Here is a 24,309-nt window from a genome sequence, read left to right as displayed (position 1 = left end):
CAAACAATAATGTTTAAAACTCGTGTTTTGGATCGGTGGGTCCAAACACGTGTCGGTTTTTTACTTTAGAAGTTGAGTATAAAGTTTTAAGGGAGAAAAGAAGGGGTGGACTCTCGCGTACCCTAGAAAGGAGTACAATGAGGAGTATTTAATTTATAGGGGAATGCATGGGTGTAGGTCGGTTTGAAGTTGCTTGGAGACTAAGGACCCGACTTAATGATAATGACCTGATCAAGTCAAAATCCAACCCAAAATCCGACAAATTTATCTAAGTGACCCATCCCGACAATGACTCGCGTCGAGCAAGACCTGACCCGAACTCGAGCTAAGATTTGATCCGATTAACCCGACCCATAAATACTTGAACTCGACTCAACATAGTCATGACATGATATGATCTATATTCGACATGACCCGATCCAACACGAACAGTACGACAAGTTAGGGTAGGGTAAAATCAGAAACATCCCGACAAGTTATGAACAGCAACAGGCAAACCCATGCAATATTTTTGCAGCACTCTTAAATTCCCATATTTTCTAAAGGTGAAAAGCAAATGCTCCATATAAATAAAATATTGGGCGTGAGGAAAATTGGAACACGGCAAGAAGGGCCTATAAATAGGAAAGGTTGCATGAAATGAAATAAGCACCGTAAAACAAGCACCAATTTTGCATTCATTTAGTTGGAAAAGAAAACAGATCAGAGAGACACAGTGTGTGAGTGTTATATCATAACTACGCTGCATGGGGTCCGTAGAGGAATGCCTTGAAGCTCAAGAGGTTGAATGCAAGAGACCATTAGCTCATTTCCCACCTGATATTTGGGGTGAGAACTTCGTTTGCTTCACTCCTCAAGACTTGCTGGTAACTTCTCCTCCTCCTTTCTTATCCCAAGTTTTCTAATTCACAAATTCTCATTTATGACGGATACTTATCCGTCATAATTTATAAGCTTGTGACGGATCAAATAAAACCTACATGGATAGATAAAGAAAAATTATTTGTAACTCCCTTGCTAGATACTCTACTTTTGTCTTATCTATACCCATGTGGGTGATATTTAACGTGTCACAAGCTTGTGACTTGTGACCGATATAGCCGTCACAAGGTTCGATTATCTTAACTACAATACTCGCTTCATTCTATTAATATTATCCTTTTTCCCCCAAAAAAAATCAATAATTTACTAAAAGATGTTTCTTTAAAAATAATATTTCTTCAAATATATTTTTTGCTTTAAAAACATTGCTAGGGAAGTCTAGGGGTGGTATGGGCCGTTACAAAAAATATTTGAAACATGTCGAGGGGAGTGACCCTACGGCCATACATATCGGTTGCATCGTTTAGATTGGCGAAGGGCCTATTTTTGAAGTGTAATGGTAATTTTTAAAATAAAATTCTTTCTTTTTATATTATTTTTTTGATAAACTCCATAAAATTAAAACTTTAACTTATAATGGAAGAACTTTAAATAAAGTATATATATTCATTGTCATTTTTTTATAGCATAAACTTGATTCTTATTTTCAAACCAAGTTTATCAAGGACAAACATTTTGTCACAATAGACAAATTCACTCAAATAAAGTTCTTGTAACAAACTCAAGAAACTCATTGCAATAGCCCTTAGTTACTTTATGAGCCTTTTCTCATTTACTCCGTATTATTATACACAAATTCTCATTTGGAGAATTTGTGACGGGCATATCCATCGCAATTTTTCGAAGATTCAAGTATTATGTGGGGTAGATAAGATAAAAGCAGAGTGTCTAGCGAATAGCAATTTGTTTTATCTTATTTACCCACATGAATAAGATTAACTTCATCATAGCATAACGGATATAACTTTCACAAGGGAGACTTGCTAATTATTACATCCGTATTAGAGATTCCGATGATTTGTTATTCTAGCCATAAAAGGAAAAAAGAACTTACTTATAATAACGAAATTAGTTTACACGAGCATAATTAGTTTGCCGTGTGAGTTTTTTTTTTCGTTTTTCAAAAGTTAGTGAGGTACATGATGGATTGATGGATGATGTAATCGACTTATCGACTAATCGCGGATGATATATCGTATTACACTCAAACATCTCAATTTTATTGTTCTCTCTCCTCTTAAATTTTATTTTAAAATTATTATTTCTTCTAAATTTAACCAAAAAATAAAGTTTGATTGTATTCCGTTGCACTTATGATCTCCACTCCTTTTAATTTTAAGGTTAAAATAAATAATTCATTGAATCCCCAAAATAAAAAGTAGGATAGAAAAAACAAAATTTGAGAGAAGGGAGTATGATTTTGTAAGTTTTCACAAAAAACAAGTCTGATTGTGTATTCCATTGCACCTATTTTTTCGTTTCGTGGTGGTGGACAGGGGGATCCGGGAGGAGTGGTAGTAAACTAGCAAATACGATATTGCATTTATGCATTCTGCAGGAATTGGAAGACATTAACAAGAAGTGATGTGAATTTGTGAGAATTTAATGATATATTGAATGTGCTAAGTTCATTATGGTCTTACAAGCAATGCTAAAGAGTATATAAACATGTACAAATAATGAATCGGACAATACACTGAGAATAAAAGACTGACACGGATAAAAGAGAGATCCTAGTACAACTAGCTGACTCTATATGCTTGATGCTTTGCTGTTGCCAGTTGCTTTTTCCTCTTCTTTAGATTATGTGATGTCCTTTCTTGTACTATAGCTTTGTTATTTGAGTCATAACATTTCTTTTTGTTGCTGACTTTTCTACACTCCCCCTCAAGATGAGAGTGGAGTGGAAATGAAACTCCCATCTTGGACAGTAAGTACTTATGTTGAGCAATAGGACATGACTTAGTGAGTATATCTGCCACTTGCTCCTTTGTGTTGACGTAAGAAGTAGTCATAAGGCCTTGTTGGATCTTTGCTCCTCTGCCAGTTGCTTTTTCCTCTTCTTTAGATTATGTGATGTCCTTTCTTGTACTATAGCTTTGTTATTTGAGTCATAACATTTCTTTTTGTTGCTGACTTTTCTACGCTCCCCCTCAAGATGAGAGTGGAGTGGAAATGAAACTCCCATCTTGGACAGTAAGTACTTATGTTGAGCAATAGGACATGACTTAGTGAGTATATCTGCCACTTGCTCCTTTGTGTTGACGTAAGAAGTAGTCATAAGGCCTTGTTGGATCTTTTCTCTGATGAAGTGACAATCCACTTCTATGTGTTTGGTCCTTTCATGATAGACAGGATTTGCTGCAATGGCCAAAGCAGCTTGATTGTCACATTTGAGATGGGCAGGACCAAGGTGCTTAAGGCCTAAGTCCTGAAGGAGTTGAACTAGCCATGTGACTTCACAAGTAGTCATGGCCATGGCTATGTATTCTGCCTCAGCAGAGGATCGTGAAACCACTGATTGTTTTTTGGATTTCCAAGAAATAGGTGAGTTGCCAAGAAGAATGCAGTAACCAGTGGTGGATCTTCTACTGTAGGCACATGATGCCCAATCTGAGTCACAATAGGCAGTGAGATGAGTTGCAGAGCTGCTACCAAAGAGTATCCCCTGACTTGGACTGGATGTGAGATATTTCAGCACCCTTCTAGCAGCTTGCATGTGATCAGATGTGGGAGTTTGAAGAAATTGACTTAACAATTGGACAGAGAAGGCAATATCAGGTCTTGATATAGTGAGATAAATGAGTTTGCCAACCAGCTTATCTCAGAAATATCGGGATGTGGTAAAGGAGTTCCCTTCCCCGGTTCAAGCTTGATAACTGGATTCATAAGGAGTTGAACGAATACTGGATTTATCCACCCCAAATGTTTTGAGGAGGTCCAGAGGGTACTTCTTTTGAGAGACAAATATACCAGCTTCACTCCTTTCAACTTCCAATCCTAGGAAGTATATGAGTTCACCAACATCTTTCATATGAAAGGATGAGCTGAGATGTTGCTTGAGGGCTTGAATTTCAGATGGAGAGTCTCTAAAAATTACCATATCACCAACATAAATGAGGACTACAGTGGTGTGTCCATCTTGTTGCTTGATGAAAAGAGAATGGTCAGCATGTGATTGTCTGTATCCATAGCTAAGAAGAGCATTGGACAGTTTGGAAAACCATTGCCTTGGGGCCTGTTTGAGGCCATAGAGTTACTTCAACGCTTTGCATACTTTTCCTTCAAAGAATTGAGGTCTACACTCCCCTATCCCGGAACAGTGAGAGTTCCATCACAATATCCTTGTGGCATCTTCATATAGACATCTTCTGTATGATCCCCATGTAGGAAAGCATTTGCAACATCCATTTGACAAGTATCCCAGTTGTTGATTGATATGATAGCAAGAAGGGCTCTTCTGTGACATCTTGACCACTGGGGCAAATGTTTCCTCATAGTCAATCCCATACATTTGCCTGAACCCTTGGACCACCAATCGAGCCTTATGCCTTTCTATGGATCCATCTGGATTGTACTTGGTTTTGTATATCCACTTGCATCCTATGGCTTTTCTATTCTTAGGCAAGTCAGTGAGTGCCTGTGTGTTATTGTCACGGAATGCTTTCAATTCAAGATTCATGGCTTGAATCCACTTTGGATCCCGAATAGCTTCCCGATAAGTAAGGGAATCAGCAGGAGTGGTGTTTAGACCGGCATGACCAACAAAAGGTTTATGGAGGTGCGGTTGCACAACATTGGTTACTTGTTGTGGGTGACATGACAGATTATTTACAATGTAGTCCTTAGACCACTCGGTGCCCTTCTGCTGATGGGTCCGGTGGGTTGTTCGTGGTGGTGTAGTAGTTGCTACCGCTCCCGGGGTTACTCCAGCTCTGGTTCAAGGATACCAGATGAGTCAACTGGTGTTGTAGCATCAAAGAGGGAGAGAGCTGGAGCAACTGTAGTTGGAGATGACTGGGGTGGAGGACTTCCTGATTGCAATGAAGGGAGGAATTGATGGAAGTTCTTAATCCTACAAGGCAAGACTCCCTCATGGAATTTCACATCTCTGGAGACAAATGTAGTCTTGTTGACAATGTCATAAACTTTATAACCTTTTTGAGATAAAGGATATCCTATGAAAATACATGGGATACCCCTTGGCTGGAACTTATCCTTGTCTCTGATTGGATTATACACCATAACCAAACAACCAAAGACCCTTAGCCTGGAATAATCAGGGATCTTATTGATCAATACTTCATGTGGAGTTTTATTGTTCAGTAAGGGTATGGGTAATCTGTTGATAATGTAAGTGGCTGTAAGTACACAATCCCCCCAAAAAGATAATGGTAAGCTTGAACTGAATCTTATTGCCCTACTGATTTCAAGTAGGTGTCTATGCTTCCTCTCAACACCTCTATTTTGCTGAGGCCTATTAATGCAGCTGGTTTGTTGGAAGATGCCCTTGGAGAGAAGAAATTTCTTACTGTCCCCTTCTGTCAATTCCAAGGCATTATCAGATCTCAGGATTAATGGCTTTCCCAAATTGTCTTTTGATAAATTTGTAGAATTGTACCAGAATTTGAGCTGATTCAGACTTGTGTCTCATGAGATATACCCAAGTGGCTCTGGAATGATCATCTACAAGAGTAAAAAAATATTTGTGTTTGCCCCTTGTTTCTTTCCTGTAGGGTCCCCACACATCAGTGTGCACCAGATCAAAGATGCCAGCAGCCTTCTCATTTCTAAGAGGGAAAGGCAATTTTGTTTGCTTGGCCATAGAGCAGGTGATACAAATTCTTTGACAATTTAATGAACATTGTGGTACAGTTGATATGAATTAAATCTTATTATCAAACGCATGACCCAATCTCAAGTGTCAAATATCCTTATCATTCATAGTTGGCAATTCAGTACATAGTTTGTCAGGTGCATTACAAGGACTGAAAATTATGCCCCCTGACTCATTCCCTTGATTAGAAGAAACACTACTTAATTTATCATTACATAATTCAGGTTCTTTCAACCTGATAGACACATTAGCTAGGTTTGGGTGTGATGTCCTTTCATTATTTAATAGATAGTAGACACCTTTCCTTTCTCTCCCAAGTGCCTTAATCCTCCTGGAATGAGACTCTTGTATGGCACATAGGTTTGCATAAAACACAACAAAGCATTGTTCATCTCTTGTTAGTTTTTGATCAGACATAAGATTATGTGTAAAGTCAGGAATAAAGAATACTGACTTCAGAGTAATGTCATTAGTGAATTTATATGTGCCAATATGAGAAACAGTAGCTGTTTTCCCATTAGGTAGATTGATTTTTCCTTTGTGTTTTAATTCGACTACTTTGTCCAGTATGCTCAGATCAGACACCATGTGATCTGAAGCACCAGAGTCTATGATCCATTCATGTAAAGAGTTGGAGGCATAATTATAGTTCAGTGAGACCATACCTGCAAAGTTCACCTCCATTTCATCATCTGAGTCAGGGTAACCAGTGCCCTTTCCTTTGTTCATTAGTTGTTCAAACTGTTGTGTTGTCAGAGTAATTGTGTCACCACTAGCATCTCCCTGATCAGCTCCCATAGCAACATTAGCTGGCCTCTTCCATGCTGAACACCAGAGTTGTACTTTCCCTTGTGCATTCCTGGCCTGAATCCTCTGGATCCTGAACTTTGATGACCACCTCTCTGCTTGTATGCCTGAGATTTCTCTGAATATCTCTTGGAGACAGGGTGATCAGATGGATATCCAATCACCTTTCAACATTTGTTCCTAGTGTGACCCTTCCTTTTGCATAGAGGGCAGGTTGGTGCAGGTGGTAACTGATCAGAATGAGCATCAGGTTCCTTCTGACTCTGGCCATCATAGAATGTTATGGTTTCAGCTTCAAATTTTTCACTACCTTTGTAGTTCTTTCTCTGAGCTTCTTCATGCTGAAAAATTGCAGCTGCTTCTTCCATTGTTGGTAGTGGAGACATCATAAGCACATGGCTTCTCATGGTGGCGTAGGACGCGTTCAAGCCATTCAAGAACTGGAATAGTTTTCTCTCCTCTTGTTCCTTCAGTTGAGCATCCAACCAAGCATTAACTTTAGGGGTGACTTGTGTGATTGGTGGCCAATCACTCATGATCTCAAGATTCTGCCACAGAATCTTGAGTTCAGTGAAGTATTCATTGACAGTCTTCTCACATTGAGAAAGCTCATCAAGTTCCTTGTTGAGCCTGAACTTTCTTGCTCCATTGCTTACAGAGAACTGACCTTGAAGATAGTCCCGATCTTCTTTTTGTCTTAGTGTACATGACAGATCTCTTGATCGGCACTCAACATTGTGCATGATCCAGGCTATGAGCAAGCGATTCAGGTGTCCCAAGCAGATTCTCTGAAAGCATCATTGGTGGCCCTTTTGACCACACCAGTCAGAAAACCTAGTTTTCTTTTGGAGCATATGACAATCTCCATTTGCCTCTTCCATTCTAGATAATTCTCAATGCCTGACAGCTTAGTATCCACCATGATAGGGTGAGTACTTTCAGCTGGATGCAGGTAGAGTGGATCTGTTGGATCCATAGTGAATGGAGGAGCTGGAAGAGTTTTCAGCAACAATGTTGTTGGAAATTTCATTGTTGTGAGGAGGATTTTCAGAAATTGTTGTGTTGGTTGTGTTCACCATTTTGTTGAGATTGTGTTGTTGAGGTTATGCAGTCAAGTTGTTTCTGAGTTTGAAGGGCAGGAACCACTGAATAAATAGACAAATACTCGTACAAGTTGTTGAAGATGAGTAAATGCTCTTGAGATGGATAAATTCACTTCTTGTATGGTTATCAGTCTCCTCATTCCTGAGGCTCTGATACCATATTGCATTGATACATTCTGCAGGAATTGGAAGACATTAACAAGAAATGATGTGAATTTGAGAGAATTTAATGATATATTGAATGTGCTAAGTTCATTATGGTCTTACAAGCAATGCTAAAGAGTATATAAACATGTACAAATAATGAATGGACAATACACGAGAATAAAAGATCGACACGGATAAAAGAGAGATCCTAGTACAACTAGTGACTCTATATGCTTGATGTTTTTTGTTGCCGCGCTTTTTCCTCTTCTTTAGATTATGTGACGTCCTTTTTTGTACTATAACTTTGTTATTTGAGTCATACCAGTTCTTTTTGTTGTTGACTTTTCTACATACGAAATACCTTACTCGTAGTGTATAGAAGATTATATACACCAAGTGTAACCACTCCTCCCGGCTCCCCCTGTCCACCATTAGGGTTGGGCACCGGTCCAAAATCGGACCGGACCGGAACTGATTTGGACCGGAACCGGAATCGACAAAATTCATGGACCGGGACCGGACCGGATTAAAAAAATTCCGGTCCGGGACCGGTCCGGAAAAATTCCGGTCCAAGACCGACCGACTTGTTGGACCGGAATTACCCACTTTTTCAAATTCTAATCCAAAAATTTCGGTCCATTGACAGAATCGGACCGTTGGACCCGATTGACCGGAATAAAAATACAATTTTAAGAAAAAAATGCAAATAACATTAATTCCGGGCATTCCGGTCCAAATCGGTCCGGACTGGAAAATACCGGTCCCGGACCGGAAACCGGAATCTTGGAAAATGGTGAATTGGAGACCGGACCGGAATTTTTAAGTCCGGTTCCGGTCCACTAGATTCCGGTCCGAACCGGTCCATTTTTCCGGTCCGGACCGGATTATGCCCACCCTTATCCACCACCACGAACGCCGACAACCACCATTGGGGTCATCCCGCATTCCCGCAACAACTAACATTCCTAAGTTCTAAAAATTCGAGGGAGAGAAGATAACTAAACATCTCAAAGGATAGGTCGATGGGGAAGATGAGGGAACTCCTATATGTTCCGAAAAAAAAGCGGCAGAAGTGTCTAAGGGTTTCGGTGTCGGAGTTTAATCGGATTAAAATTGGGTTGTGGAATTTGGCATTCAATCACAACAATTTTTTTTAAATAAAAAGTAAGCGAAATTATTATGGGGTGGAATATTAAGCAAGATAATAAAGATTATGTTTGTTTTAGATTATTATCATTAATTTTGGTAAATAATATTTCCTTCACTGTGAAAATAATTTCTCCCTAGTCTCTCCAAATTTCCTCCATAACTAAATATTATATTCCACCACTTGTCAAAATTTTATTGGTAGTGTACGGAAGATTCCGTACACCAGTGTAACCGTAGCATCTTCCGTTGATTAGTACGAAGTATATACTCTCCTTTGTCCCGTTTATTTGTTTAAATTTATTTTTGACACGAAGACCAAGACAAAGGGAGGGGCTATTTTTAACTATTGTTATTGAATGACAATTGGAAGGTAAACAAAAGACTAAAACGCCCAAAAGTAAAAATAAATAAATAAATAAAATAAAATAAAAGTACACAAACGACGGCAACGAAGGATTGCAAAATAGAATTTTTTTCTCCTAAGAGATAATGTGAATTATTATGTATCATATTCATCTTTTTATTTGACATTTGATTTCCACGACACACCTCTAAATAAACAAAAATATAAAGTTAAATAAATCCACTTGCATATGCATTATTAATGAAAAAAAAAATTCGGGTAATTTTCACTCATAATTCACCACCAACGACGCCCCTACCACCACCATCCGAACACTCGGACTAGAAATTCCATAGCTAATCTAATTTGTTCCAAAAAGTACGAGAGGTGAAGCTTGTTGTTATGAAGATGCTTTTAATATAGTTATTACAAGATCACTAGGTAATATCCACAATTTGTGCGACCTGTTTGAATATTTTATTATTATAGTTGAAGAAAAATATTGTCATTGATATACGACATTTAATTAATATTTTTTTTTTTTTTTTTTTTTGAAAAATCCTACGGTAGGATTATACTCTCATAGATAAATCGGTTTTAGCAACTTCAACGATGTGACGAGGGATAGACTCGCCAACGATGAACCTACTTTTACCCACAGTACAAGAATGAGCGAGCATATGAGCTGCTCGGTTAGAAGTTCTACGAATATAAGACCAAGCTACGGAATTAAATTCAACACACAAATTTAAAATATTACTAATAACCATATGAAAATCACTACGCCCAGAACAGCGACCTTGAAGGGCTTCAACAACCGTCTTGCAATCACTCTCCACACGAACGCTTGGATGCTTCATCCTCTGAGCTTGTCGGAGCGCAACTAGAACAGCCTCTGCCTCCGCCACTCTTGCCTCATACTCCTCCCTACGACGCCCCTCCCATGCCCATAACAAACTCCCATTCTCATCCCGACAAATCGCACCCAAACCCATACCTTCACCCTCCTTGACACCCGCATCCACACTGATAAGGACCTCCCCAGGCACCACCCTACTATCCCGCACTCTATACTCCATTCCCCCGGTTCTCCCCGACTCCGCCACATCCCGCATCTCCCCTCCATCCTCCACCCGTACCACCCTATTCTCAAAAACAACCTTATTGCGCATCTCCCAAATTGCCCATACACCCGTAATAAACACCTCAACATCCTCCCCATCGAGCTCCTCCAAGACATCCCCTACCCAGTCCTTCACCCTCTCATAACCCCATATCGGTCTCAAGTCCACTCCTAACCCTTCCCACACCCCAGCCGTATAACCGCACCCGCCAGCAACATGGAGGCAGTCCTCGACAGCATTCAAACAAACCGGGCATATGATATCGACTTGTGACATCCGGGAAGCTAAATTCGTTTTCGAAGCAATCGCCTCTCTACAAAACTGCCAAAAGAACATCTTAACCCGCGGCAGCGTTCGAGAACGCCAAATCTTCTTCCACAACCATCCACACTCAGCTCCATCCGACTGTCCCTCATCAATACCATAATCACCCATCAACGCCTTATAAGCAGACTTAACCGTATACACCCCATCCTTCTCCAAGTCCCACATCCACTCGTCTTCCTCCCCATTCCCACCAACTCTAGTATTCAGAATACGTTGATGCTCAAACGGGTGAAAGAACTTCCGCACCTTAGCCATATCCCACGCACTACCTTCCACATTCATCAGCTCCGCAACCAAGAGGTTGTCATCAGCCCCAGCCAGCGGCGAGAGTACCATCCGCGTCCGCGTTTTAGCGACCCATGGGTCATACCAAACTCGAGTGCTCAGGCCATTACCAATACGTCTTCGTAATCCAACCATAAGAGCCTCCTTTACCTCATAGATACCTCTCCAAGTGTAACTTGGATTTGTACCAAGCTCGGACTTCATAAACGATTTATTAGGAAAATACTTACCTCCCAAAACCCGAACCATCAAGCACTCTCGATCGCTGATCATTCTCCGGAGTGCTTGCTTGCCCAACAAAGCTAAATTAAATTCGGTAAAACTTCGAAAACCCAACCCACCAAGACACTTCGGCTGGCATAACTTATCCCACGCAATCCATGGGATCTTCCTCTTGCCATTTTCCGAGCCCCACCAGAATCGAGAAACTAATGACCGAAGCTCGTCACAAAAATTCGAAGGAAGCTTGAAGACACTCATAGCATAGGTCGGAATTGATTGGGCGACAGCCTTTATCAAAACATCCTTCCCTGCCTTCGATAACAGCATACCTTTCCATCCCTGCAACTTACGACACAGTTTATCTCTAATCACTCGATTAATAACCTGTTTAGAGTGACCCACAATAGTCGGGAGCCCCAAATATTTATCATGCTCATCCACTACTCGAACCCCTAACCAACCCGCCACCTGCCCTCTCCTCGCAGCTTTGGTGCATTTACTGAAAGAAACAGAAGTTTTATTATAGTTCACAAGCTGCCCCGACGCTTCCTCATACTTAGCAAGAATCCCTTTAACCTTCCGGACCTCTGCTTCTCTCGCTCGAACAAACAGAATACTATCGTCTGCAAACAGCAAATGCGTAACCGTAGGTGCAGCCGGTGCCACTCTAATGCCCCTAATTGAACCATCCTCAGCTGCTTTCCGAAGTTGTCCCGACAATACCTCCGCACACAAAATAAATAAGTAAGGTGAAATAGGATCTCCTTGCCTTATCCCACGGCTCGGCACAAAGTCTTCTGTAAACATACCATTCACCTTGATAGAAAAAGTTACCGTTGAGACACACTTCATCACATTATCTACCCATCCAGACGCAAACCCCATCCGGCGTAACACCCGCTCTAAGAAATACCACTCAACTCTATCATACGCCTTTGCCATATCCAACTTTAATGCCATATGCCCATCACCATTCCTATTATTCTTCATCTGATGAAACAGCTCAAAAGCAACCAAAATATTATCCGAAATCAACCTGCCCGGGGTGAAAGCAGATTGATTCTCAGAAACAATACTACCAAGGAAACCTTTTATCCTATTTGCAAGAACCTTAGACACCAACTTATATACGACATTACAAAGGCTAATAGGCCTAAAATCAACAATTTTATCCGGCGCCTTCTTCTTTGGTATTAAGACAATCTGAGTTCTGTTCAAGCCAGGCGGAAACGGCTGACCCCGAAGAATAAGTAACACCGTCCTAACCACCAAAGGACCAACAATATGCCAATATGTTTGATAAAATAAAGCATTCATACCGTCAAGTCCCGGAGATTTAAGAGGATGCATCTGGTTGAGTGCCATAACAATCTCATCCTCTCTATAATCCGCAGACAGAATATCATTCATTTCAGGTGTCACACGATCAGCTACCACATCGAGAAAACTCTCATCCACCCTAGCACCACCTGACGAGAACAGCTGCTCAAAATAGCCCTTCGCAACATTAGCAACAGCTACAGTACCTTCATGAAGACCACCGTGGTCATCCAAAAGTCTAGCAATATGATTCTTCTTTTTCCTTTGATCAGCTTTACGATGAAAGAAATTGGTATTTTTGTCACCATCCTTAAGCCATAATGCCCTCGACCTCTGACGCCAAAAAATCTCCTCTTGCCGCAACAAGCCGGCTATTTCCTTCAGCAATCTCTTCCTTTCATTAAGCACCCTTTTCGATCGACAGCCCTCATTGATACGTTTTAATTAATATTTTTAGTTATAAATAAAACTAGCATAGATCTCGCGCTAATGCGCGGTTTTTTAGATAGAGATATCAGAGACTTTAATAATTAATCCACTGGTATAACTCCATTTGGATTTAATCATAAAATTTAATATTAGCAATGTTTGGTATTAAGAGGTAGAAAATAGAAGGTTTAACACTTTTACTCCTAATAAATAAGATTGTCAGTTTTACTGAAATTATATTATTAACTTTATTTTTAAAAATATTGTTGTTATATCATTATCTCTGCTAAAGGCGCAATATAAACTTGAAATAATGATATATGTAATACAATCAGATACGATTTGCGTTGTAATAAATACACTTATGTACTCCGTATATGTTATATAAAACATTTAAAAAACTAACCAAAATTTAATGTTCACATAATATGGAGTAGGGATAGATATTAAGTTAGAAATAAGAAAAAATATATAATTCGTAAGTTTTTACGTTTTAGAAGTAAAATATCTATGAATACTATTAATTTTTAGTACATAAGTTTGTATTAAAAGACGGAATAGTAGAATTATTTAGAAAATATTTGCTAAAAAGTGTTCGTGGCCACCATATTTAGTTTTACAAATAATAATAGTGTAATATTTCTATCACATCATACGTTTAATTAGTGCAATTTTATTTGTGTAACAAAATCAAAATATCTTATTAATATGTCTATGCAAAATGAAAAAACATTATACCCTTTTTAAATGGAATAGAGTTATTTATTGTATGGAATAGTATGACCCACTTGTAGATATGATAAAGTCTAATTATAGAATAATTCATTTAGACGGAAAAATTTTAGTAAGCTCTTATTCTTTTAATATATAAGGGGGATTAGATTAATCTTTTTCAAATATTAGTATTTTAGGTTTAACTTTAAAACTTTCAAATAAAATACATACAATTTTAAGGGTTTTTTTTTATAAATACTACCTTTTTACTACCCAGCTTTAAAAACTACTACCAAAATAATTTTCATTTAAAAATTACTACTAGTAAGTTTGATTTTTTTTTTTAAAAAACACTACCAAATATCATTCAAACCCAATAAAACACAATATCAGCCATTTATTATTTTTGAATTTCTATCTTAAGTTATAAATCTAATCCTTTAACACTACCGTTTGCCAATCATTTTGGGGCAAAATCACTATAACATAACTTCATCTAATTCACATGTCTAACATAATCAAGGTAAAAAAGTTGCTTAAACTTCATCAAAGTAAATGGTTTAAAGGATAAAATTTACTACTTAAGATGGAAATTCAAAAATAAATAGCTCAGATTATGTTTTATTGGGTTTGGATGAGATTTGCAGCGTTTTTTTTAAAAAAAAAAAAAATCAAACTTATTGGTAGTAGTTTTTAAACGAAAATTATTTTGGTAGTAGTTCTTAAAACAGTATAGTACAAAGGTAGTAATTATAAAAAAACCCTAATTTTAAATATAAGTAATAGGCCATAGTTAGTTATGCATGGACCAATGTTCTATAAATAAGTATACAATAATTATTTGAGAGATAATAATTAAAAAAAAGAAGCATCTTTTCTTTTCTTTCTCATGTATTTTATTATGCAAATGTTTAATATCATTATTTCTGTAGTGAATATTCATGTGGATGTCATACGATATGGCACATACATTCTCGTTACTATATTGTTTATACCCACTAGAACTCGTGGTATGAACTTCATTCTATTTAGTATGTACAAAAACCTTTGCGACAAAATTTGTTATTGGTAAAAACGTACATGTCACATTGTCACATAAAGTCTTTTTCAATGTTTATACCAACTCAATAATTGGCCCGATCCGAAGTGATCCGAAGGACCTAAAGTTACCAAAAACTATTAGTAATAAGTCATATTAATGTAACAGATACCAAAATAAAGGGTTTATTAGTTTCAACGTTACATAATAAATTAATAATTTGTAAAATACTTTACGTGAGTTAAATTAATACTAATTTAAGTGATTTAACCATTGACCCAAAAATAACCCGACCAAAAAGATCCAGACCCGAAAATGACCCGATCGAAGCGACTCGACCCGAAGTAATACAAACCCAAGATGACCCAACAACTTGACATTCGAAATTCATTCGAGCTCGAAATGACCTGGCCCGACTCGACCCAAAACGAAATGTGTGGCAGGCCCAAAATAACCTGCCTAAATTGGCGTGACCAAAACCCTGAATGACCTATTTGCCAACTCTACGTCTAAACTGTAGGCGACCAACTTGTAAGAGTCATATCTCTCGTTTCTTATTTGAATGAGGCATGCGACTTGCTGTTGAAAAGCTAAGAACATGAGCTTTTCACCTCCAATTAGCCTTCCGTTAGTCAAAGCTCTAGAATTTTAGATATGCTTTTGAAGTCAACCTTGTGAAACTAATTAAGACTTCAATTCTTCATTTTCTTCTTGTTTTTGTATGTCAAGTCGTCACCACTTAACTTGACTCTAAAGTAAGAATGGATTTTAGACTCGACTCGATTCTTGATTCATTGATTGCATGGCTTGGGGCTTCACTCAAGGGCATAATATCCAATAATTACCACTTAAAACCCTCCTTTACTACGCTCCAAATCACCTATATATCCATCCATCCTTAACACTTGTTAAAATCATCTTATCACTTACTTACAAATGTCACATTTGCGACATTCCTTGCGCTAGATTGTCATTGCCATATCCGCCAAACGGGGCGAACAGATATTCTCTTTTGCGACGGGCTAGAACAACGGAGTATTTTTTCTTTTTTAAAACTTTTTTGTTTTACTTCTCAAAATAAAATCATTTTTTTAATAAATACTCCCTCTTATTCACTATTTTCTTCCCTATTTCCTTAAACGATTATTCAGGTTTTCGTCCCCTTTCTTATTTTGGAAAATTTTACTCTTATTTTATTCATCCCTCTCTCCTATTACCAAACCCCACCCAACTTTTACTCTTATTTTATTCATCCTTCTCTCCTATCACCAAACCCACCTAACTCACAATTCCTTATTTAATTCCTAATTATTCATTCCTTTCAAATTCACAAACCTCACCATCTTTCTTTATTAATTCTTTAATCATCTCCTAAAATCTTGTGCCCACATCAAAGAGAAAGAAAACCCTGAATTAGAGGGAGTACTGTTTTGGTCTGTCGCAAAAGAAATACTACAAAGGATATTACCGATATCGTATGTGTACAAAGTTCTAATGTAAACCATGCGTCTAAATAGGAAAATGTTCAATACTCCGTACTTCTTAACATTTCCTTCATTCAATTTGAAATACTCGTTTGCTTTTTAAGCACATGTCAATGCTTTTTAATATTTACAGAGTATAATTTTTACACTGTACTCATGATGGTGAATTAAACATGGTATTTCATGACTATGTTTTCTCATATACATTGCGAAAAATTCTGAAATTTTTTTTCGCTAATGAATTATACTCCGTATTAAAAAACAAAGTATGGTGTGATTGGATATGAAGGAAGAGATTAGGTATTTTAATCCCATCGTCATTATTTGTGTGTTGCTATAATATAGATGATGGAAAATTATGAACAAGAAATGGAGGCAGTGAAGGAAGAAGTGAGAAAAATGCTACTTGAAAATGGAAGTGATTTAGAGAAGAAAATGAAGTTGATTGACGCGGTTGAACGTTTAGGAGTTTATTATTTCTATGAGAATGAAATCAATGAATCAATTAGTCAAATTTTTGAAGAACTTCGTAGAAATGATTTCGACATTGACTATGATTTGCGCACAACTGCTTCATATTTCCGGATCTTCAGACAACATGGATACAAATTGCCTTGTGGTAATGCCCATACTTCCTTTTTCCCCTTTTGTTTGACATTTTGCGATATTTGACACCATAATTTAATCGTATGTGTTTGAATTTTTAAAGTATTTCTTGGCTTGTAATGGAAATTTCAAATGTTCACAATTTAATAAACAGTTAATAAATGTTGTTACTTTATGTGTCATTATAATTACAATTTGCCAAAAATGTTTCTATGTGGTCAGGCAACAAAAAAGCCCTCATTTCCAATGAACTAGTTTTATTCCCGTGCAAAAATTGCACGGGATTGAATTATCCAATATTTAACGAAATGCATAAATATAAAATTAAAGTTGCACATAACTATAATTTAAAATAAGATTAATATAACTCAAATATAATATTAAAAATAAATAATAACACATCAGATAGTGATGCACTCATATGATATAATGCAAGACACGAAGTATATTATTTATGTTTTACAATAAATATAAACGGAAGTGAAAATAGATATACTCCGTATAACATTTTCTAACATTAAAAAATATAAGGCCCAAATATTTAAAAAGAGTTAAGAAAAATAACCATCCATCTTCATAAATCCATTTTAGTAAATGATCCAATAACTTAATAGCCCAAAATTTATATAAAATCATAGTAAACCTAGACCCATAAATTAACTCATCTACTCCCTCCGTAAACCTAAAGAATTTACAACATTATTTCTCTCTTCAATTGTCTCTCTTTTTTTCTCTCCAGCAACAAACAAAATGATACATTTTCCACAACAAAAACTCTAATCTGACTTCTTCTAAACAATATAACTCATTTTTCCCAAATCAATTAGCCCCCAAATTTAATCTAAGTTGTTAAAACACCTTTTTAGTCTTTTTGTCTTTCATTTTTCACTACTTTTTCTTATTTTCTTTAACTTAAGTTTCTGGTGGATTTTTTACCCTTTAAATCTTTAATGCAAAAGAGGGGTAAAAAGAAATGGAGGAAGCTTGTTTGATGATCATCAGTGAAAACCCAATAAAAGTGTTGATCTTTCTCATATTTTTGTTATTTTTATGTTAATTAATTAATGTAGAGAGCGATTCATTCGTGAAATTTATTGTAATTTTGTTTTTTAAATCGATTCATTCGTGAAATTTTGGTAGGGGTCGACATAACTTATAATTTCTAATCTTTTGTCAAGCTATCATAGAAATTTATTGTAATTTTGTTTTTTAAATCGATTTTGTATGTAGATTTTTTTTAGTCGGTAGAATATTTACACGGAATAAATAACAACTATTATTCAAGACGGAAATAATAACAACTATTGTTCAAGACGGAAATTAAACACCAAAATATCAGCAAATGTGGAGAGAGGGTAATTAATTCCCCAAAATTTAGTAGGGGCCCACCAATGCTGAATTTAAGCAACCAATAGGAATTCAGGAAAGAACCTAGCTTTTATACTAGGTAGATTATCGGTAAGTCTTGCGTAAAACTGTGACATTTCATTACAATCGGAAGATCGGTAAAATGTGACCCATTTAAGACAAAGATATAACTATTTTTAGATAAAAAGTTATTAGATCAGTTTCCTAAGCTATAACAATCTGTTATAAGTGGTCACATAATATTTGGCCCGTCTTCAACTTGTGACGAAAAATGTCCATTATCGTTGTCAATGTGAATTGATGATGAATTATTTAGGGGATAAGATAGCTGCAACCTCCATTTTACGGGAATTGCAATTTTTGGGATGTGTAAATTCTGATATACTACACTTTAAAAAGATGGGGTTATAAGTAGTAAGTTTTGCTTAACACGGGTATTATCAGGTTAAATACTACCACATGATGATAATAATGATATTTAATATTCTTTATTTAATAACGAGCGAATCTATAAAGCGACTGTTTTACCCGTTGTGTACTCCCTCCATTCAATTTCACATTGCATGTATTCCTTTTCCGTCCATTCAACTCCACATTGCACCTTTCCTTATTTGGTTATACTTTTATTACTATAATACTATAATTCCACTATTAAGGCCCACAAATTACACAAAATCCTAACACTTTCTATCCATTTGTTGTACTTTTAATACTATAATATAGTTTTCTTAATATCTGTGCATAAAGCATATATGCAAAGTGGAGTTGAATGGAGGGAGTATTTGGTAAACCTTGGTCATATGTGTTCGCATACTTAGAACTGGAAGGCCGAAGCTATAATGCCAAATTAAATTTCAAATATGAGAATTTGACTCTGGAATCGAGGGAGTATTATTTATTCACAAATTCTCATTGAAGACATGACATATCCGTCACAAGCTGAAGACGGATACCATTTTACCTCACAATGTACCCACTTTTTCTCTCTCTGCAACACTATTCATGTGGTCCCCTTTCTCCACTAACCCATTTTGTTACCATTTTATCTCACAAAATATCCGCCACAAATGGTAACCCGTCACAAGGGAGACCAATTGATGTTATTTATTTGAGAGATAATAACTAATAAAAATTATATAATTTGACTCTGGAAGCTATATACTCCTCTCGTTACATTCATTTTTTTACTCCTTTTATTCTTTGTAAGAGATATTTTAATTAAAGGTAAACAAATGATTGAGACAAATGAGATATAACTTTTAAAATTTCTAACATGAGACCTATAATTATTCACTCACATTTTAATCAGTTGACCCTACTCCGTAGTTAATTCCGATCAATTATCGTACTCCGTAATTGTTTACATTTGGTTACTAATGCAATGATACTAAGGTTTGCTAAAATAATCAGATGTGTTGAAGAAGTTCACTGATAATGAAGGCGGGAAGATGAAAGAAAGCTTAAAGAGTGATATAAAAGGAATGGTGAGCTTATATGAAGCATGCCATTTGAGGTTAAATGGGGAACCTATCCTTGATGAAGCTCTTACTTTTACTACTCATTTTCTTGAATCTGTTGCAACAATGTCGGACCAAGCACGCCATGCATTACACCAAGTTTCTCATTTTGGTATTCAAAGAGTCGAAAGCCGACATTATATTTCTTTTTATGAGGATGATGAACATCGTAATGAAGCTCTTCTCAAGCTTGCTAAGCTCGAGTTCAATAGGTTGCAACTTTTGTATCGCAAGGAATTGACCCAAATTCTCAAGTTTGTTTGTTTGTTTCTTTCTTTCTTTCTTCATTTTTTGTTTTCTTTTAATTATATATGTTTTGGGATTTTCTATGGTGTATCCATGTGTTTTTCCGAATTCGATTTTAATTCATACACATCTAAACTACAGGTGGTGGCACAAGTTCGATTTCAAAACAAAGCTTTCTTATGCGAGACAGAGATGTGTTGAATGTCATTTCTGGGCGACAGCAATGTACTTTGAACCTCAATACTCTGAAGCAAGGATGCTACTTGTAAGAGTTCTTCTTGTCATCTCTATATTAGATGATACGTACGATGCCTTTGCTACCTTTGAGGAAATCCAGCTACTCACCGAGGCATTTCAAAGGTACAAATGATGCAATTTTAATTCATACACATCTTTATGTATTGTCATGCTTATGTTTGGAAATAATTTGAGATAGTGTCATCCTGTGGTACTGAAACTAATTACCTTAAAAGAAAAGGATCAGACACGTATTTTTTTCGTAATTTAATGTATTTGTACCTTTTCACTTGCTCATTTTCGGCTTAATGATTACAATGCGAGGAACAGGTGGGACTTGAGTGCAATGAACCAATTGCCGAAAGAATACATGAAATTAGTGTTCCAATTTGTGTATGACAATTATGAACATTTTGCAAAGGAGATGACCAAGAAAGGAAAGCCATATGCTGCTGAATATGCCAAAAATCGCGTAAGCCTTGCTGCCTGTAGGCTGTAGTTGATTACTTAATTCTATCATGAAGAGATTACTGTAAACTTACTAGATCTATATATACATTCAGGTTCTGGATTTGATAAGAAGCTACTATACAGAGGCGAAGTGGCTTAAGGCAAAATATGTACCAACATTTGAGGAATACATGGTGAATGCTAGAATAACTGGGGTTGCTCAAATTCTTAGTACCTCATCTATTATGGGAATGGATGAAATTGTTGATGAAAAACCATTTCAAATCATTCCACGAGCTCCCAAGGCTATTAGAGCTTGTGAGGTCATTGGCATTATGGATGACATTGTTAGTCATGAGGTACAATATTCATTACATTTTCGTTAATTCTGTCGCTTTTAGAAACCGTTATAACAGGATTTTAAGTCGGAACCTGCAATTTTGTTACTAAATCCATTTAATCGAGCAGGAGGAGCAAGCAAGAGGGCACGTTGCCTCCGGTGTAGAGTGCTACATGAAGGACCATAATATGAGTAGAGAACAAGTGGTTAAAATATTTAACAAAATGATTGAAGATGCATGGAAAGAGCTTAATGAGGAATTCCTAATCAAGGCTAATCCAACTGAGGACGATCTCCCAAGGCCCGTGCTTAAACGAATTCTCAACCTTGCGCGTGTGGTCGACGCGCTCTACAAGGTTATTGATGGCTATACTTATTCAGAGAAGCTTATCAAGGAAGACATAATTACAACTTATCTTCGTCCAATTGTCGTTTAACTGTGACAGTGTGACTTACTAAAAAATGTATTTGCGATATTGTACCTCCTTGCGCTGTTTAACTTCGCGTTTTGTGTGTGGAAGTGCGTATTTGCTTGGGTAACAATTGTGTAGCGCATATGATTGCAACAAACTCTTCTATTTTAAGATGTTTTATTTATTTCTCGAATGTTTGGGCAAAATTTTAAATAAAAGAGACTACTTCATAAACTATTTCACCGGGATGAGCTCTATGGCTAATTTGGTTGGCTATACGTTCTATTATTACTATGTAGATACCTGTATCTGCAGAATCCAACAAACACCCGATGGTTTTCGGATTATATCATGTTTCGAAAATCGCTGCTTTAACCGACAGTTTGTATGGCAATGCGTCGGAAAACTTGTTTAACGATTTCGAAAATGAGGAACACTTTAAAACATTTAAAAAATACCTAAAGCGTTTTATGCACGACGACGGGGTCGTAATGACACTAATTATAGTCTAAACCGACACCGGACCCAAAACCGACTCAAAATTCAAATCCCGACTCAACACGAGTCAAGCACACAAAATAGCCACCCCACATAACACCCACATGCTATTGTACACGGTGCAGTGGTATGAACCACAAAACATATCCTAACAAAACCTAGGATAGAACAAAGAGCAAAATCCAAATTTGCGAAAATGACAGGACACCTTCTTGTGTCGCCAACAGGCTCGCGCCTCTTTGGGCTTGCCAGATGGCCACGTCGCCAAAAACCGCCTCAAGCAACCAACACTACATACGGTCTACGGATCGGATTCGGGTCCAGGTCCTGTAACCTAGGCCCAAACCCGGTTGGGTCTGAAAAGATGAGACCCAAACCCACGTCGTTGTCTAACCTGGCGAATCCAGGTCGGCTTTTGGACCCACTGCCAACCTTACTAGTTAATCAGGAACTAGTGTAGTTCCCGTACTATAGCACGGTACTTTTTAGATTTCTTTTATAAAGAGACATTGTCAATTAAACTATTTGCATAAATGAAGTGTGCTTTTAATTTAATGTTATAATTTATTAAATATAATATTAATAAGAGGTAGAAAAAAAAAAAGTTTACTACCATAAGAAGACGTTTTAAGTTAAGTTATTTTATTACTATTAAAAATAACACAATAATTTTATACCGTCGCATACAACTAATTTATGACATTAATAGTACAATTATTAAGTTAGTTGTATAATCTTTTTAAAACGCGTATTAACCTTAAAATAAAAAGCGGTAAAAACAATATTCCGTGCATCTAAAAAGACGATTTACGAATTATTAAAATAATGTTTTCACTTTTTTTATTTCTAATACAAAAATACATAATTGGTTTTACATCCTTAAAAAAAATAGTCCATATTGCTAAAACAAAAATTTACATAATAAATAAATGATGATTTCGTACAAAAGAGGTAATATATAAATATAATATAAATTTAAATTTATAAGAAATCAAGTTCACTCATCTAACTTGTAATATGGCATGTAGAGTCCAAAATTGTGGGATATTAATAGCTTTTATTTTGATATATGAGATAGAAAAAAGTGGGTTACGTATAAGATCCATAATTTACAATCCACCAAATCTTGTAATGTTAGCAGTATCCAGAAAAATAGGCCCAACTAAGAAGAAGTCTTTTAAGCGGGAAAACTACGAGAATTTTTATTCTCTTAGTAGTAGGGGGATTATTAAGTTAGTTGTATAATCTTTTTAAAACGCGTATTAACCTTAAAAAAAAGCGGTAAAAACAATATTCCGCGCATCTAAAAAGACGATTTACGAATTATTAAAATAATGTTTTCACTTTTTTATTTCTAATAAAAAAATACGTAATTGATTTTACATCCTTAAAAAAATAGTCCGTATTGCTAAAACAAAAATTTACATAATAAATAAATGATGATTTTGTGGGAAATAATCTGTATACTTCCCTTTAACATGAAGGATTATAACGATATAATAAAGATGATCTATGGTCATAAAATAAAATACATAAGCATAAGTAAAAAGATTTAGAATTAACCTCGGGTCCTTGCAAAATTGGCCTAAGAACAATATCAAAATTGATATTCACCTATTAGTTGCACCCAAGACGATCTAAGATATACCCATTGATTATGCTAGAAATCAATCTAAAATTTTCTGTAAAATTTTATTGTCTTTGTGTTTTTTTGTGATGAGAAAGAGGAGGCTAGGTCAGAAAAGGAATTAGGTTAGAAATAATTCTCCACCTTTCTTTTTATATAGACCGAAATTCGAAATCAATTAGGAAAGATTTATATCTCCTAATTTCGGCTAACATTGACCGAAATAAGGAATATAATTTTCTTATTTTTGGTCTTTCCAAAAATATATAAAGTGTGTTAAATTGTCATCTAGTGAGGATCGAACCCATGACCTCGTGGCTTGTGTACCCTCACTATTACCACTATGACACATTCAACTTGTTGATATTAAATACAACTGATTATATTTAACTACGATTTAACAGATTAATTCTTTCAAACTAACTTTATATATATTTAATTAAATATAACTTATTATATTTAATTTACGAATTGACAGTTAATTCGTCTCAACTTAATATTATTTAATTTTCATTAAATAATTATCTCATCAATACATTGACTAACTTTTTAGTCATTTTGGGCATCAATGTAATTATATTTCTATAACCACATTTCTCAAATACGTCCTATAGGTGTGACCTTTAGGGACCAGTTGATCACCGCCATCTGTATGATAATAACGTCAAACTTTCTAGAAAGCCAACCGTTATTAGGTAAACGTTAATCAACTGATTAAATATACGAAGTATACCCTTGTGAACCTGTAAGAGATTTACAAATGTTATCACACTAATTTGTGGAGGACACCAGCTC

The 24,309-nt window shown here is 36.2% G+C and overlaps 1 protein-coding gene across 2 annotated transcripts; it reads left to right on the top strand.

Annotated features, from left to right (window-relative positions):
• The first annotated feature begins 578 nt into the window (after nucleotides 1–578).
• On the top strand, nucleotides 579–21,602 carry LOC141639589 (valerianol synthase TPS8-like). 2 transcript variants are annotated; one of them, XM_074448675.1, is made up of 7 exons: nucleotides 579–866; nucleotides 16,558–16,831; nucleotides 19,597–19,915; nucleotides 20,091–20,309; nucleotides 20,517–20,658; nucleotides 20,750–20,995; nucleotides 21,105–21,602. In XM_074448675.1, the coding sequence occupies exons 1-7, from the start codon at nucleotides 747–749 to the stop codon at nucleotides 21,411–21,413; spliced, it is 1,629 nt and encodes a 542-aa protein (XP_074304776.1). In that variant the 5' UTR covers nucleotides 579–746; the 3' UTR covers nucleotides 21,414–21,602. The 2 variants fall into 2 exon arrangements, with proteins under 2 accessions (XP_074304776.1, XP_074304775.1); XM_074448674.1 differs by having other exon boundaries at nucleotides 580–866; nucleotides 19,597–19,957.
• The last annotated feature ends 2,707 nt before the right edge of the window (nucleotides 21,603–24,309 follow it).

This window comes from Silene latifolia, unplaced genomic scaffold (assembly GCF_048544455.1).
Source record: "Silene latifolia isolate original U9 population unplaced genomic scaffold, ASM4854445v1 scaffold_462, whole genome shotgun sequence".
NCBI lineage: Eukaryota > Viridiplantae > Streptophyta > Magnoliopsida > Caryophyllales > Caryophyllaceae > Silene > Silene latifolia.
The sequence above is the reverse complement of the archived record's forward strand: the minus strand, read 5'-3'. Positions and strand labels throughout refer to the sequence as shown.

Coding starts and splice junctions, on each gene's coding strand:
- LOC141639589 (XM_074448674.1), top strand. CDS start 747: ATGGGGTCCGTAGAGGAATGCCTTGAAGCTCAAGAGGTTGAATGCAAG. Junction 867..16,557: donor TCACTCCTCAAGACTTGCTG/GTAACTTCTCCT, acceptor GCTATAATATAG/ATGATGGAAAATTATGAACA. Junction 19,958..20,090: donor GAATTGACCCAAATTCTCAA/GTTTGTTTGTTT, acceptor TCTAAACTACAG/GTGGTGGCACAAGTTCGATT.